The following is a 16,012-nucleotide window of genomic DNA, read 5'->3' on the forward strand; positions in this document are numbered from 1 at the left end:
TTTGCCTTCTTCATTTATTTAAGCCTGCAGCGCGCTCCCCGCGAGAGAGAGAGAGAGAGAGAGAGAGAGAGAGAGAGAGAGAGAGAGAGAGAGAGAGAGAGAGAGAGAGCAAAAGGAGCTGAAAAAACGGTATATCTGTATAATACAGCGCGCGCACATAACGCTCGCGTATACACCTCCTTGCCCGCTCTCCGACGAAAAGACGAATAAGAATGAGAATTGAGAAGAAGAAAAAAGGAGCAGGACCTCGAAATCAGTCGTGCGCGTGTGTGCATAGGTATAGGTGCAGCGCGCAAGCGTGTGTGTATAGTGTAGGCATACACAAAAGCGCGTCTCCGTGTGGGAGAGAGGGAGGGAGGGAGGGAGAAGGCCGCGAGCGAGCGAGACGGAGCGCGCGTCCTCCATTACTCAGCAGCAGCAGTAGCAACGGAGCGTTGCAGCTTTCCGTGTTCTAGCAAATGGTGGCTCCGTCCGATGTGTACCTCGAACTCTCAGCGATAGTCCTAACAGCAGCAACAGCATCTCCTGCGGGCTTGTGTGTACAAACTGTCCGGCGCATCGCTTTCTTCGTGGAAAAGTGCGCGCGTCCAATAGATCCGGGCAGCCTGTAACACAGGAGGAAAGGTGCTCTCGCAGCATTATCGCGAAACCGTGCAGCTGCAGCAGTGCGCGTCTCTCGCCGTGTTTGTGTCTGTGTGCGTGTTGATATGCCCCGCGAGCTGCGCGATGCAAAGGGCGAGTTGCTGCCGCTGCTGCTACTGGCATCAGTCCGCACTGACAAGTGTGGCATCGCCATGACTCGTAAAAGTGTACGTGCACGTATGTATATATAGATGCCCATATTATACGCGTATGTATTTAGTCAGTCGTGGCGAGTGTGAGTCTGTGTACGCGCGCGCGCGTGTGTGTGAGAGAGAGAGAGGAGCGTTAGGTTTGTTGCACACTCGCCTTTGTTATCGACGTGCACACGGGAACGTGCCACACACACACACACACACACTGTCTCTGTATGTAACGCTGCCCTCTCTCTCTCTCTCTCTGCTCGCGCGTAGAGATAATGGACGAGGGCGAGGAGAGAAAGAAAGCTTGCGCCCAATATCATTGCTCAACCCCTGCATCGGCAGTGCTGGCCTACCCTAATGTAATACGCGTAGTGTCTGTCGAAGCAGCCGCGGAGAGAGGATATACCCCCTGGCAGCCAGACGACCGTACCTACCCACGTATAAGGGGGCTGCAACAGCAGCAGCACAGTTTATCAATCGAACCTTACTTTCCATAGTTATTCTCCCACATACGCACACAGCTCAGCAGAGCTGCTACCGTCCATACTTTTCGTCGAAGATCCCTTATCGCTCGACTCCATCTCTCTCCCTTTCTCGTTCGCTTTTTTACTTGTCTTCTGCTGCGGCAGTCGTCGCGCTATATCGTCTTCTTTCCCCTTTCTCCTTCCTTCTCCTTCTCCTCCTGTACGGTGCACTGACTGCAGCTGTTGTTGCTGTGCGTCTTCGAGAGCGAGAGCGAAACATTATGTTATTGCGCATCTGGCATTTCGCGAATCGCGCGTGCTGTATGCACTCCGGCTCTCTCTTTCTCTCTGTGCAGCGAGCTTTCGTTTTCTTTGTTGATTTTACGAAAATGCGTGTGTCTATATACTTGTGCGCGCGCGATCGCCGCCACCGCTGTCTCTCTTCCAGTGTGTGCAGTGTATCGGACATTGAGCCTGGTCTGGATTTGGATTAAGTATATACGAGAGGGATTTGATCGATTCGTTGTTAGACCAAGACGTCTCTGCTTTTTGTCGCGTTATCTACCCCAAGTGAGTGTGTGGGTGTTATAGGAGTGTGCGGTGATAACGTTGTTTGCGTTTGGAAAAAATTCAGGTGGACCGTTAGACGCAAGTTTCCGGTAGTGAAGATGATGCCTGACGAATTAGTGGAGCCTGAAACAAGCTGCTCGCCGGAGGTAGATTTTATTTTTGAAGCGAAACTCCTGAAATTGGTGTTAAATGATGGAATTAAGCTGAATCACTCGCTGTTAGCTATTCGTGCTTGGCTTAGATACTATCGTCTTAATTCAGCTGCGCGATGGTTTCTTTTGTAATTGGATCTTTATTCGTCCGGATTCCTTGAAAAATTAAAAGCCTTCTCTGCGTTCTCACTTGTACGCTTTGATTTTCGTAAGGAAAAGTTTCCTCTTGCAGCTTTTCGAAAAGTGCAAAAATTCCCTTCTCGTTGTAAGTTCGAAGAACGATAATGCTAACTACGCCGCGAAGATAATTACCGTAAAAAACATGCAATTTGTTTACTTGAGATTATTTTTACACTATTGATTAATCGCGTCGGAAGATTCTTTCTGCAGTCGGACCTCGAACGCTGTGATCAGCTGACGCTAATTTTCACCCAAGTCCGCATGCGCACGAAGCTGCTTGTTGTCGGCTCCGATTGGTTAGGACGACGACGATGGCGTCGAGTAACAGCGTTGAAGATGTTCGATTCCGATGCTGTATAAAGTTGAAGCCGCGCACTGACTGTGTGTGTGTGTGTGTCTTTATCTCGATGAGGTTTTCATTTTATTTTGTATTTTTAACACGAGTTATCTTGCGTTCAGTCTTTAAGGATGAAGCGGGTATCTCAAGAAATGTTCGATGTGGGTGTCTATTAAAGTAGGGAAAAAAACGTTAAAGCGATAGAGTAGAATCTGCGTTGCTTTAAATAAAATAAACACCGTATGAAAAGTAATTAGTCCACTAGCCCTTCTTTTTACTATGCCAAAATTCATAATTTACAAGCGTATATTACGCAACTAGTGCGTAAAGTTGGCGTTTCGCACACGGGTTCAGTTTGTCGCCCGAGCGAAGCCGCAAGTGACAAATCTTCCGTGTTCAAAACAGGAAACATTCGATTATATGTTCTTATTGTTTAGCGTGCGCAAAGTACTAACTTTACGCACGGATGCGAGAAGCAGATACTTTACGCCCAATCATCAGTAGGCGTCTGTCAGTTGAATTTTGCCACTTGTATCCGTGTTTCTCATACAGACAGCACAAATTTGATGCTTTTTTAACTCTTGCATTGTTGCATACGTATAATCAACACAAAATATTCCAAAATAGTCGTCAGCTGTTCGTGAAAATAAACGCTTTCTCACGACGCTATTCGGCGAGAAGTATTTCTGCCGAGGTCGAAGTAAATCGCTCATTTACATTTCCGAGTAAGAGTGCGGTTAGCTTCACCGCAAATAATACCGAAGCTCATATATATATATATATATATATATATATATATATATATATATACACACACGAGTGTAAGGGTATAGATTCACATTTTTAACAGCCGCATATATACCAACTTTGGCTTTCTATACAACTGCGCGATACACAATGGTTCCGGAACTGCACCTTCCTGTGTTCCTCTCTTCCTCCCTTAGGGTAAACAACTTAATCTTGGTTTACTTACGTTTTCCAAGTTTACAGTCCACGTCTTAGAATATTCTCGTAAGTCTAGGGTCTTTGCGATAATATCTCGGGAAGAGAGAGAGAGAGAGAGAGAGAGAGAGAGAGAGAGAGAGAGAGAGAGAGAGAGAGAGAGAGAGAGAGCGAAAGAAATACCCTCGGATTTTCGTTCTGGACTATTCGAATACATGGCCCCTATATACACCAGATGGATAGATAGCCAGATCCATACCTGGGTGACGCAGATGCGTGGTCGGGGCCTATAGGTCCTGCAGCGCCAAAAGGCAGGGCCGAGAAACACGAAAAGTCCAGCGCAGCAAGGGTTTTGTTAATGTCTGCGGGAATGCGCCGGAAGAGACGTGCTTAAGATATTCACTGGCTGTAGCTTGAAAGTCGCGCTGAGTTGCCCCTCGTTCTCGTCGCTGTCGCAGTTCAGCTTCGTGAGTCAGTCGCAGTGTCAGTGTATAGCGTCTGGTCATCAGACGCTGCTGAACTATTTCGTCGTTTAACGTTTTGTGCATTGATTTACAATCGCTCTGAGAAAATAAACGCACAATACCTACTGCGCGACGATTCGTCGTCTCGTCATAATCTTGGTTAGTTATAATCCATAAATTATGTATATACTCGATCCTTGGCAAAATCTTGGTGTAGAAATTCTTGCTTTATAACCTGTAAAAAGTTGGGCGTGCGCTTGAATCAGCGCGTCCAAGACGTTGGCTTCCAGTGAAAATCGTTGACGAAATTTTATGCAACAATATGTCTATCGTGCACATCTTGTGTCCTCCTTTTGTTCCATGCATCGTTATATCGTTGCATGGAACAAATATACAAACGTATATATTTAAAGCCGTAATTGTTTATTTTACTCTCGACTAATTTTTTTGGTCATCTTTTCAATATTTATTTTCAAATGAACGTGTTATCACTGCTGTTGATATTGTTATTTGTATCAGAATAATCAAAACTATTTGATTAATGCATAGTATAGGCGTATGTAATTCAAGTTTTGAGGTTAATTTGTAATTTTTGAGTGAAAATTCATCTATAATTCATCTCTAATAAATATAAATTGTAATGTATGAGGTCTTTGTAGTAAGATGATGTCATTATGCTTTGATGACTGTGTATTATCAAGCTTTCTATAAAATATATAAGGTTTTAACATTTATGGAGCTTTAATCCATCTTGCAAATTATATATATATATATATATATCATTTTGTAATATAATTATTTTGCAATTGTGATGATGTATTATTAAAACAATTTCGTTATTCTTTTGCAGATAGAATAGTGGCATGAGTCGATTAATCTATGGCAGATCAACAAGATCAGTCGTCGTCCGGGGGGTCTGTAGAGAAGGCCAGTGCTTCAGCAGACGCCTCTAAGCTTAAGGGGAAGAGCTCAAGCAGTGGTGGCAGTAGCAGTTACAGAAAACGTCAAAATAACAACGCTATTCAAGTCACCCTAGAGGAAAAGAGACGCAGATCAACGATTGCTGACTCGCAACCCTTGCAGGGGTTATCCTATAAGCAGCAACGCCCTGTTGAGTTTTCCAAGGGAGAAGGTAGAACAAAAAATGATCGCAGAAGCAATGGAGCTGGTTTAGAATGCTTATACGGTACACTATATTTATTTAACTTTTAAATAACTTATGAGTAGAATGACAATTAATTTATACTAATTAGACACACAGTTTGTAAAAAAAAAGTAAAGAAAAATTTAATAGCACATCAAATTTAGTCATACAAAAAAATACTTGTTCATTCTTTATAACTGAAATAAAAACATAGCAAGTTTCATTTCTTATATTTGATTATGATTATCGGTTAATTATCAACAATAATAACAAAAAGAAAAAAAGGTATACACGACATTGAGATTTCTTATCTACTTAACAGATACAGATTGGAGACAGCAGCAAAGAACGCACCAGACTAATTACAACTCCAGTGGGAATAACACAAGAATACGCAGCTCAAAGATTAATTTAGTAGAGTTAAATTCAGCGCCTATCGACTGCGTCGCATCACGCACGAGATCCCGCACTCCTCAAAGTCCACAAGTTTATACACAAGGACTCAACAATACGTTAGACTCCACTCTGTCAAGTGGATACGGAAGTAGTAGCCGGAAATCATCATTCTCTAATAACAATTTGAGTCCAAGCACTCCTCTTTCAAGTCATCCTTCAACATCCAAAGGTAGTAGAGGTTAGTTGACTTTCCCTTAATTTCTTTAATATTTAATAACTGTACTCCTCTTGTAATACTGTATAACATCTGACAATCATGCAACTTGATCTTTTCTTTAAATATTTCATAAATCAATACATCATTAATAGCAGAAATTTAAGGTGTTTATAAATACCTTTTTCTAATGGAGCAGTATTGCATTGAGAGTACTAATTATATTACATAGATAAGGTGGTGGAACAATTTAACAGAAAAACAGAAACGCTATTTCATTGCCCTGCATCTTTCATGCAAGCATGATACCTAATTCACAACAAAAACAAGGGTACAAGGAAATTGGTTTGGAGCTTTCATTCGTCTTAAAAAAAATATGCCTATTATACTAACTAAAAATTAATGTAAAAGTGCAATGTCTAAGAAAAAAATCTTTGAATCATGGTGACACATGCACAGACACATACAAGTGATTCGTACACTTTCAATGCTATCTGATTGAACATTAGGAAACTGATTATCAGTTGTTATCATATATTGCAATGTTTTGTGATATCACTTCCGACACCTAACATTCGATTATAAACAAAGATTTTCCATTAAAACTCATCAGTATTTGCTATTCATACTTTGTGTGTATTGTGTATCATATCAATTTTTGTAAATTATCAAAAATTTTCACAAGCTGAAATTTAAATTGCATTAATTGTAAGCAGTTGTGGTAGTGGCGTAATTTGAATGCATAATAATTGCAAGGGATCAAACGCTTTTAGGAAGTAAACGAAATCCTTAGACTGTAAAATATTAGTGTTAGGTTTATTGAACTAAACAAAAAAAGTCAAATCGGAATGTATCACATTAGGCACGAAGATGAGCGAATGTCTGGAAGGATTTGTGTCTGCTGTCAAAGCGCTTTTTCCGATATCAGCACAAACCTATCATCAAGAAGGTAAGCCTGCGGTATAACCTAATTCATAATAGCATTTTCTGCTCTTTATCTCTTCCCTCTGCGTTTTGTGAGTAGCAGCTACTAAAAACAAAATGCCTCAAAAATACTGTTACTTTATAAGTACCTGCGTATAACCAGACATTGCACCAGCTCATAGAATATATTCTTAAAACTTGAAATATTAGTATTTTTAATCGTGAGATTTTATTTATATCAGCACTTTTGCATGTTAAGAAGGTTCAACTGAATCATTTTTATTATTATTTGTTGTGCTGATTAGATAAATTTTTAGTACATTTTGTAAAGATATCATATTAGAATTAAATACCATCTTTGAGAATTACATATTTAATAAGCACCATCAATTTAATATATTAATTTATAAAAATACTCTTCTTTTTGTGTTTGTTAATTATCTTTGCTCAACATAATAGTATGCATAATATTAATGCACACAATAAACTTGATGTTATTTATGCTTAGTCTAATTTACTTTTATTCTCAAACATTAATTGTTTAAAAAATGTAATTACATCAACTGTTGTGTAAAGATTCTTTTTTTTTTATTGAAGTATATCATCGACCTAAAGATCATAATTTTCTGAGTTTTTATTATTCTGCACAGTATGTGTGGCCTCCTGGTAAAACGAAATAAGTCACATTTTTGTACTTTCGAGAAATTGCGATTTTAATGTTTGAATTGATAAGTATAAGATTATAGTATATGATTTTTAGCACAATACTTTGCTTAATATATTATGAACTATATACCTTTCAAATTTATAATTGTCATTGGACACAGATGTGTGTATGTATAATTGTACTGAAACCTGCATGAAAATGTATGAATTACTTTATTATAAATTGAACGTTTGATCACAATCTAATCTAAAATGTATAAAAACATGTTGTCAGCAATTTTTACATGGATTAATTAATTTAGTTAACAAAAAATTGCAATCGTCGGTTTATGAATATTCATAGAAATACCAACAATTTCTTTGTAACCCTTCTACACAATATTAGTTTCTTTTTATCGATAATATAAGCCAAGAAATAATCGTTTAAGCATTTGATCCATCGAACATGCTTCAATAACATGATTATCTATTTTTCAGTCTCTTTATTTTTAGTGTTCTTTTTGATGTATGTCTTCCTTAAACTACTTCTTGCATCACCTATAGCCAAAACTACTGAACTCAATTATCTTCTTATAGATGAATTATTTTCTCATTGATTCCTCACTTGGGAATATTTATTGATTACTATACATCTTAAGCGTCGTAAAATCTATTGTGTAAAATGTATAAATTCGTGGTGTTGCATGAATTTCATCATATTTCAATTTATATGAGTAAATTTTCATTGTGTTGACCTTCCTGCACAAGTAATATTGATCAATGTGGAATGTGATGTGAAATTTCTGTTTACATAAAGTCAGTTAGAGAAAAAAAATTATAGTAATTTAGTACTGTCATTAAAAGCTCTTGTGCATTGATAAAAAATATGTCAGAAAAGAATTAACGTTTACGCTAAAATTATTTACATAATACAATATACTTTTGATTACTTCTTTGCCCTCAAATCACTCAGATAACTCCCTTCATCTATAAACACTGCATCTGCGGACAGATACGCGAGATGAATGGCTCAATAAGCGTCTGCATTAGTGCGGACGTAAAAAATGTTCCAATTTCGAAAATAAAATTTGTGCACAAACAAACAGAAAAAGCGTAACCGCGCCATGAATCTCGCCCAGCAATGAAAATGGATGTATACTCTCTAATAACGTGCGCGTGTAATGATGCAGTGTAACTAATGTAATATCTTTCTGTGTGTTCGCCGACGCAGGTTCGAAAGTCCAGGGTGGCAGCGGCTGCGTCAACAACGTCAACGGCAGCTCGTCGGCTCTCGTCGGAAACTTCGTCGGGCCTAGCAGTAGCAGCGGCGGCGTGAGCAGCAGTTTAGGCGGCGCCGGAGTCAGCGGGCAGCAGGCGAAGGCCAGCATCAGAGTGGGTAACGCAGCCAGCAACTCGGCGGAGAGCGGAGGCGGCGGGGCCTTGACGACGGCACATGACGGAGGAGCCGGAACGGCGGGCAGCAGCGGCTACGCGGCACCGGGTGCCGCCGGCAGCAGCAGCGGCGCCTTATCCGTCAGCGCCGCCGCCACCGCCGCCGTAGCCGCAGTGGCCGCCAGTAACGCGTCGGGCAGCAGTAGCAGCAGTAACGCCGCCGCCGCCGCCGGTAGTACCAGTAGCCTTGGGGGAGCACTTGCTGCCAATCTCGCTTCTGCCGCAGCCGCAGCAGCAGCGGTGCACACGAGCAGTGCCCATCCGCCGCCTCAGCACAAGCATCTTTTGCGCTCACGTGTCAAGCTCAGCAACGATCAGATCAAGGACTTTGCCGCCTCCGGCCAGAGTCAGTCTGCCAAAAGTCAGAGCAAGTATCACAAGAAGGACATTGCTGCGAGTTCCGGCTCTACTTCTAGGTAAGTGTAATAAAACTTGAATCCTAGGATTTAGTGGACGGGCCCTTTTCTCGGAATCGTAACTTTGGGGACTAGACTGAAAATGCAATAGACTCGTTACAGCTAACGGCGGTCAGATGGCAGTATTTTTGCACTGCGATACAGACAGAGAAGGGGAGGGGGTTGATTGGAACAGTGTAGATCTGCCTCGAGCGTACCTCGGACTAAATTGGCATACCTGTGCGGGCATGCGTCTCTGGCCAGTCCCTTTGAGTGCTGGCATTTTCAGAGCGACCCGCTTTAATAGTTGACAGTTGCTTACCGAGTTTCGACGGCGTCCTCAAAGCGTTAGGTGCATCGAATCGTAGTGAAGATAATTTTGTACAGAAAAGTGCCTTCTAGTTGTCATTGCATCTGATAAAAAGTGAGTGTACATAGGACAGATAGATTTTAACTTTTTTCAACTTTTGTGCGTAAATTTAAAGAATCTTTGCCTCATAACCTTCGAAAACACAAGTCAGGCTCTTTAAGAACGACGCCACTTTCATTGGGCATAAGCTAAGTGCGACAACGGCCACGCGATCATGAATTTTTATGTAACAAACGCCGAGTCTCAGCTTTGTCACAAGTTTATGTATATGAATTTTTTCAAATTTCTTTTGCGTTCTGTTTACCAAACGTTAGCGATTAAAATCATTCGAGTTTCTATTGCACGTCGATCTAACTTTACACCGAAATCAAGAAATAATAATGATGTTATTTAGCGTAATTCAAATAATTAATTTTGAGGGAGGTGATCATATTCGTATTAAAAGTTTTGGTTTGCGCATTCAGTTTCCCGTGACGCCAAAGAAAAATCACGCTAAAAAAATAAGCTCTCCGTTAAAGGGCTAATAACCCTTATGAATTTGAAGAGCATTATGCGGTTTTAAGTATTGCATTAACGATGATACTGAAAACGGCGTCGGGAATCCTTAACGCATTTTTCATTCTCGTTATAGATCACAGATTACGTACTATTTATTTTTAGCATAAAAGGTCGTAAGCAAACGGAGCTATATAAAGAGACAATCAAAACTTATAATCATTGCAGTGAACTGTAGTTTTATTTACTTTAGAGCAATGAAATAGAGAGTTGAATGCAAACTTGGCATTTTACAACTGATAAATAAATCGATAAATTTGTCGATTTATAGTTTTTAAAGAAAATCAAATTTATAGCATTGTTAATAGCGGATTATTATTTTTCAGACATCGTTCCTCGTTACGGTCCAGGAAAGCAGTAGCCGAGAGCAATACAGGCAGTGGAGTTGGAGTCGGCGGTGGCTCAGGCACGGGCCTTACAATGTCTGGTAGTGACTCGTTGACGAACAGCAGCGGCGGCAGCAGCACCGCAACGCCTACGTCGGTTTCATCATCAGCTGTAGCACCTAGTGGCGGTCAAGTGCCATTGCCACCTATGGCTGGTGGTGGTCCAGGTCCCGACGACGAGTCAGCGAGTTCGCAAGCAACTCCCACTGGGCTCAACGGCAGCGGTGGACCCTCGGGGTTATCGGCAGGTACGGGAGCCGCAGCAGTAGCTACCGCAGCGGACAGTGAAAGCGACGACGGAGAGGTCGGCCGACTTCAAGCATTGCTCGAAGCCAGAGGATTGCCTCCACACGTCTTTGGAGCATTAGGACCGAGAATGCAGCATCTGCTCAACAGAACCATGGGCGCTAGCTCCGGTAAGTTAGATTTTTTTTTCATTCGATATTGTGTTGGAGAGCTGAAAGTTGGATGGTTAACGTTACTGAAAAACGAGAAAATTGTGAGTAGTAGGATAAGCAATTTTTTTTTACGATAAAGTTTAATTATATATGCGAATAATTTAATAAAATCTACCGTAATTAGGAATAGTGTTTTAATTTTGAATACTAAGCTGCTAAATTATGAATTACCTTATTTGACTTGTACTCTTACTAATTTGCGACGGAATTTGCAAGTTCACAACGATGACACGTTTCGACAGCGTCACAGTTCTGTCCAGACTTCCATCAAGGCTCAAAACTTCACAAATGCACATTCATCTATCGAGACATGCACAAAATCAATCAATATCATGAATTTTTCTTTTCAATTTGTCACAATTTAGGTATTTACCTGTCAATTTCAGCGGCAAAAGCCCAGCAGCTGTTGCCGGGTTTGCAAGCTGTCGATGACGAAGGTGAACAGCTTCAAGCAGTTATCAGTATGGGCGAAATCCTTGTGATGGGCAATGAGGATACCCTTACTGGCTTTCCAGTAAAGCAAGTGGTTGCAGCGCTTATCAATCTACTCAGCATTGAGCACAACTTCGTGATAATGACGCACGCTTGTCGAGCCCTCACGTATATGATGGAGGCGCTGCCGCGTTCGTCGACCGTCGTAGTTGACGCGGTTCCTGTCTTTCTTCAGAAACTCGAGTCAATCGAGTGTATGGATGTGGCCGAACAGTGCCTCACCGCGCTCGCTATGCTCTCTCGAAGACATAGCAAAACCATACTACATGCGGTAAGTAATCTTCGTTTTATTGATTGCAAGCATTTGTCAAAACCATGCCAGAGAATATATATTACAACTCGATTATTTTTGTTTATAGGGCGGCGTTTCAGCTTGTTTAAAATTCGTCGATTTCTTCAATATTACCGCACAACGCGCAGCTTTAACAATCACAGCAAACTGTTGTCAAAATTTGCATCCTGATGATTTCCATCTTGTCTCGGATAGTCTCCCACTTTTGACAAGTAGATTGACTAATCAAGATAAAAAGAGCGTAGAATGTGTATGCCAGGCATTCAGTCGATTAATAGACAGTTTCCAACATGACGAAGTCATGCTGTACAAAATTGTTAACGCTGAACTTCTACAGAACTTACAACAACTGGTAAGTTAAGAATAATATTTACATTATATTGAATACATAACTAAATTGCCATTGCTAGTTATAAACGTTAATACATTTTTTTAATATTCTTGCAGTTGATGATCACGCCGCCAGTTAATAGCATTGGAAACTTCATAACTGTACTACGAATGCTTTCTGTGATATCTAATCGCTGCTCAGACCTGGCGATACTGCTTCTCCAGCAGAATATAGCATTTACGTTAAGCTATCTTTTGACTGGTTCTCTAGATGTTAAGATGGAAGATGTAGAGTTGGTACCACGGTCGCCGCAGGAGTTATTCGAAATCACCTGCCTCATTGAAGAGCTTATGCCGCCGCTACCGACTGATGGCATTTTCAATGTAGATAGTTTACTTGATAGATCTAATAATCAACAAGAAACCGTACAGTGGGAGTGGCGCGATGAAAGACAGTGCTGTCATCCATTTAGCACCATCGATTCTCGAATCATAGAGGTAATGTACATGGATCGCATTTCAGTATATTACGATATGCGTGACTTAAGTGGTTCATTATTACGCAAATTATGGATGGTGCCCGTGGGCGATATTTACGTCCTACAATGGGTCAGTTGGGTCACAAGTATCGTATACTATTTTATAGTAATGCTTGCTCAAATCTGCTGTTACGTCTATCAGTGACTTCTGCAGTCCAGTATTGCACCGCGAAGTAGCGCCCAAGCATAGCGAGAACCATGAGCATGATGCAATAATAGACATGACATAAGTCAGGATTTAGGCTACTTATTGCTATAAAATTATTATAATTTTCATTTCATCCATTCTTTTACAAGTTAGATTATTAAATATTTCATTAATAATTTGTAGATGGCTTTTCAAAATGGAGAAGACGAAATTTGCCTATCCACGCTTGGACGAACTTACACGATAGACTTAACTGTGATGAAACAAATTAATGAAGATATCGGAGTTGCGAGAAGCATATTCCGTAGAGTTAACACTCAGCCCACCGAAGGGGATAACGTACCTTCATCATCATCGTAAGTAACAAACCCAAACGAACTTATTCAATTTTAATTTTCATACATTTAAATGCTTGTGTAAGATGAATAAATTTTAAATATAAAATTTTATTTTAGCAACTCGTATGTTGTTCCTCTGGTAGTCAAAGTTAACGAGTGGGTCGTGAGTTTCATACGGACGCTATTCTCAGTGTTATATGAGGTTTATAGCAGTTCAGCTGGGCCAGCTGTAAAATGTAAATGCTTAAGAGCATTACTCAGAATGCTATATTACTCCTCAAGCGATGTTCTCAAGGTATGCAAAACTTGTAATTCTGTGCATGAGCACCTTTTATTACTAATTGCATAGTCTTATCTAAAAATTCAATTATTGTTTTACAGGAAATGCTGAAAAATCAAGTAGTATCATCTCACATAGCTGGCATGTTAGCTTCACAAGACTTGAGAATAGTTATTGGAGCGCTTCAGATGGGAAACATTTTGATGACTAGATTGCCCCACGTTTTTAGAGTCCATTTTCATCGTGAGGGAGTGTTGCATCAAGTACGTCAACTAGCCGATCCAGATATTCCTCTTGGAGTATCACCACCCAAGTGCTCTTCTGGTGAGATTTTTTGTTAAACATTACGTATTCTAGAATATATTATTAATATACAAATTGTTATAACCATTTTATCATATATTTTAACAGGTACATTACCAAGTCCACAACCAGGACCATCAAATACTCCTCTATCTTCCACCATGACGTTGTCTTCTAGCAGTGCCACATCTCCTGTCGCTTCTCCGACTACGAATGGTAACATTCTTTTCGGTTCGATCGCTACAAGCCAAATGAAGCCAAATCTCGCTGCCACGATGGAGACTCGCAGTAGAACGGATTTAAGTGTCAACGTCGAAGATTCAACTACGCCACCAAACGCTCACATGAGAATTGGTGATGTACTCAAAAGAAAACGACAAAACAAAAAAGGCAGATTTCCGCGTCTGGGCAGTGGTACACCTCAGCAGACTCAACAGCCCGAATCCCTCTTTACGGGTTTCACTCCTAAGAATAGCCGTTTTCTTGGCAACCTTAACCCAGCACGTTGGGGCAAGAAGTCATCATCACCAAACAGTGCAACTGATAAGCGAGATTCGAGTTCATCAACAGGTCTATCCAAACCACCAAGCAATCCAAGCTTAACTGGCAGCAATCGCGAAAAAGCTAAGGCTTGGGTGAGAGAAGAAGCTGTACAATTTTTGACAAGATATCAATTAGACGCTCCATGTACGCATCCAGCTCTCACTGTCTTATCTAGACTTACCGCAGCAATTCAGCATTTGCAGTCTAATGTAAGTTTCATTTTAAAGAACTAAAATTTTTACTTATTAATAATACCTTTTAAAAGTGATTCATTCATATGATATAAATGTATTAAATATAATTGATTTAAAATGTTCAAGCAGGAATTGGACGAAATGTATTCTGCACTTACTGAACTTCGTGATGTTATCTTGGAAAGTGACATTTCCCCGTTTGAAATGAATCACAGTGGCCTGATTAAAGCGTTGCTTAACTACCTCACTACGACAGATGCACCTGGCAGTCGATATGATCGTCTAAAGATGTTTTGGAAATTATTCGCAGAGTCTACGGTATGCATAAGCCTGTACATTGAAAATTATCGGGATCTTTTATTTACATCATTAACTAACCAATGTTTTATTTTATAGTTGCAAAAAGATAACATGTCAGACTATCATCCAGGGGCATTTGGTGCTCTAGTTTCAAAATTAAGCAGTTGTGTTTCACAACTAGAACAGTTTCCAGTTAAAGTACACGATTTACCAGCTGGTTCTGGAGCAGGTAGAGGTGGAACAAGCGCCCTTAAATTTTTCAACACACACCAACTTAAGGTATTAATACATATGTTACGTTTTTATTATTATTTGAATCTTGACTTAAATACTTTATTATTTAACATTATAGTGCAATCTTCAGCGCCATCCAGAATGTAACAATCTGAAACAATGGAAAGGTGGCACTGTTAAAGTTGATCCTTTAGCCCTTGTACAGACAATTGAACGCTATTTGATGGTTAGGGGATATGGTAGAATTCGAGATGCAGAATCCATGGTCAGTGATGATGATAACAGCGAAGACGATATAGATGATACTCTTGTAAGTGTTTATCTCAACGTTATTTCATTTTGTTTATTGTATTTATGCGTATTATATGCTAAATTATTTGTATGTTTGTATATTTACAGGCGGCCGTAGTAATTAGTCAAGGTTCAGCAAAGCACAAACTACAGTTTTTGATTGGCGACGAAGTTCTTCCATTCAATATGACTGTCTATCAAGCCGTAAGACAGTTTAGCTGCTCAGGCATTGATCATTCAGAGGCTGATGCTGATAGTGAACCTCCACTTGGCCATGATGCAGTTTGGGTTCAGACTCACACAATATATTATAGGTAATTTTTGATTTCACTAGCCTACTTCTTATTTATACAGTTTGTAAGCACACATACTTATATTCCATCATTAATAATCATAGGCCTGTGCCCGAAGAAGAGACATCTGCATCGTCAAAACCGGGTTCTAGCTCACAATCCAGTAGTCGCAAAGGCAAGGGTAAAAGTACAAAGCTCGGCTCGAAGAGGAAGGAGGATAGCCTATGGCTTGAAGGAACGATACCTCAGCAACGCTGTCCATTGACCTCATTCTTGACTCCGAGTTTACCACCAGTGGTGACGATAGGAGATGCATCTTTAGATGGTTTATGTTTATTACGCCTCTTGTATGCCCTCAATCGCCACTGGGGAATTCTTTTCCCACATGTCAAGAGTGTCAATTTGCTATCTTCTCAAGAATTTATCAATAGTAAAATCGCGGCTAAAGCTAGTAGGCAACTTCAGGATCCTCTAGTTATTATGACCGGAAATCTGCCATCGTGGTTACAACAAATCGCTACAGTGTGGTAAATATTAGCTTGTTTCTTATTATGCCAATAATATATTTGATAAATGTCCTTAAATGAAGTACATAAATAGCATTA

The 16,012-nt window shown here is 40.3% G+C and overlaps 1 protein-coding gene across 17 annotated transcripts in view; it reads left to right on the plus strand.

The window, feature by feature from the left end:
- LOC100120365 (E3 ubiquitin-protein ligase TRIP12) overlaps positions 1–16,012 on the plus strand; it is a 29,737-nt gene that overhangs the window by 10,276 nt on the left and 3,449 nt on the right. For 5 of the 17 annotated variants that reach the window (XM_008212088.4, XM_008212072.4, XM_008212095.4 and 2 more), the window contains 17 exons: positions 4,742–5,077; positions 5,358–5,669; positions 6,508–6,594; positions 8,446–9,082; positions 10,313–10,788; positions 11,196–11,593; positions 11,682–11,966; positions 12,062–12,442; positions 12,815–12,987; positions 13,087–13,264; positions 13,351–13,573; positions 13,661–14,304; positions 14,419–14,607; positions 14,686–14,868; positions 14,942–15,133; positions 15,223–15,428; positions 15,512–15,934. In XM_008212088.4, the coding sequence (XP_008210310.1) occupies positions 4,771–5,077; positions 5,358–5,669; positions 6,508–6,594; positions 8,446–9,082; positions 10,313–10,788; positions 11,196–11,593; positions 11,682–11,966; positions 12,062–12,442; positions 12,815–12,987; positions 13,087–13,264; positions 13,351–13,573; positions 13,661–14,304; positions 14,419–14,607; positions 14,686–14,868; positions 14,942–15,133; positions 15,223–15,428; positions 15,512–15,934 (5,294 nt within the window). In that variant the 5' untranslated portion in view covers positions 4,742–4,770. Of the gene's footprint in view, positions 1–408; positions 820–1,499; positions 1,963–3,738; positions 4,051–4,741; positions 5,078–5,357; positions 5,670–6,507; positions 6,595–8,445; positions 9,083–10,312; positions 10,789–11,195; positions 11,594–11,681; positions 11,967–12,061; positions 12,443–12,814; positions 12,988–13,086; positions 13,265–13,350; positions 13,574–13,660; positions 14,305–14,418; positions 14,608–14,685; positions 14,869–14,941; positions 15,134–15,222; positions 15,429–15,511; positions 15,935–16,012 lie in introns of those variants that run through there. The other 12 variants (XM_032596448.1, XM_003424841.5, XM_032596450.1 and 9 more) reach the window with 10 other exon arrangements.

The sequence above is a fragment of the Nasonia vitripennis genome, chromosome 2, assembly GCF_009193385.2.
Source record: "Nasonia vitripennis strain AsymCx chromosome 2, Nvit_psr_1.1, whole genome shotgun sequence".
Classification (NCBI taxonomy): domain Eukaryota; kingdom Metazoa; phylum Arthropoda; class Insecta; order Hymenoptera; family Pteromalidae; genus Nasonia; species Nasonia vitripennis.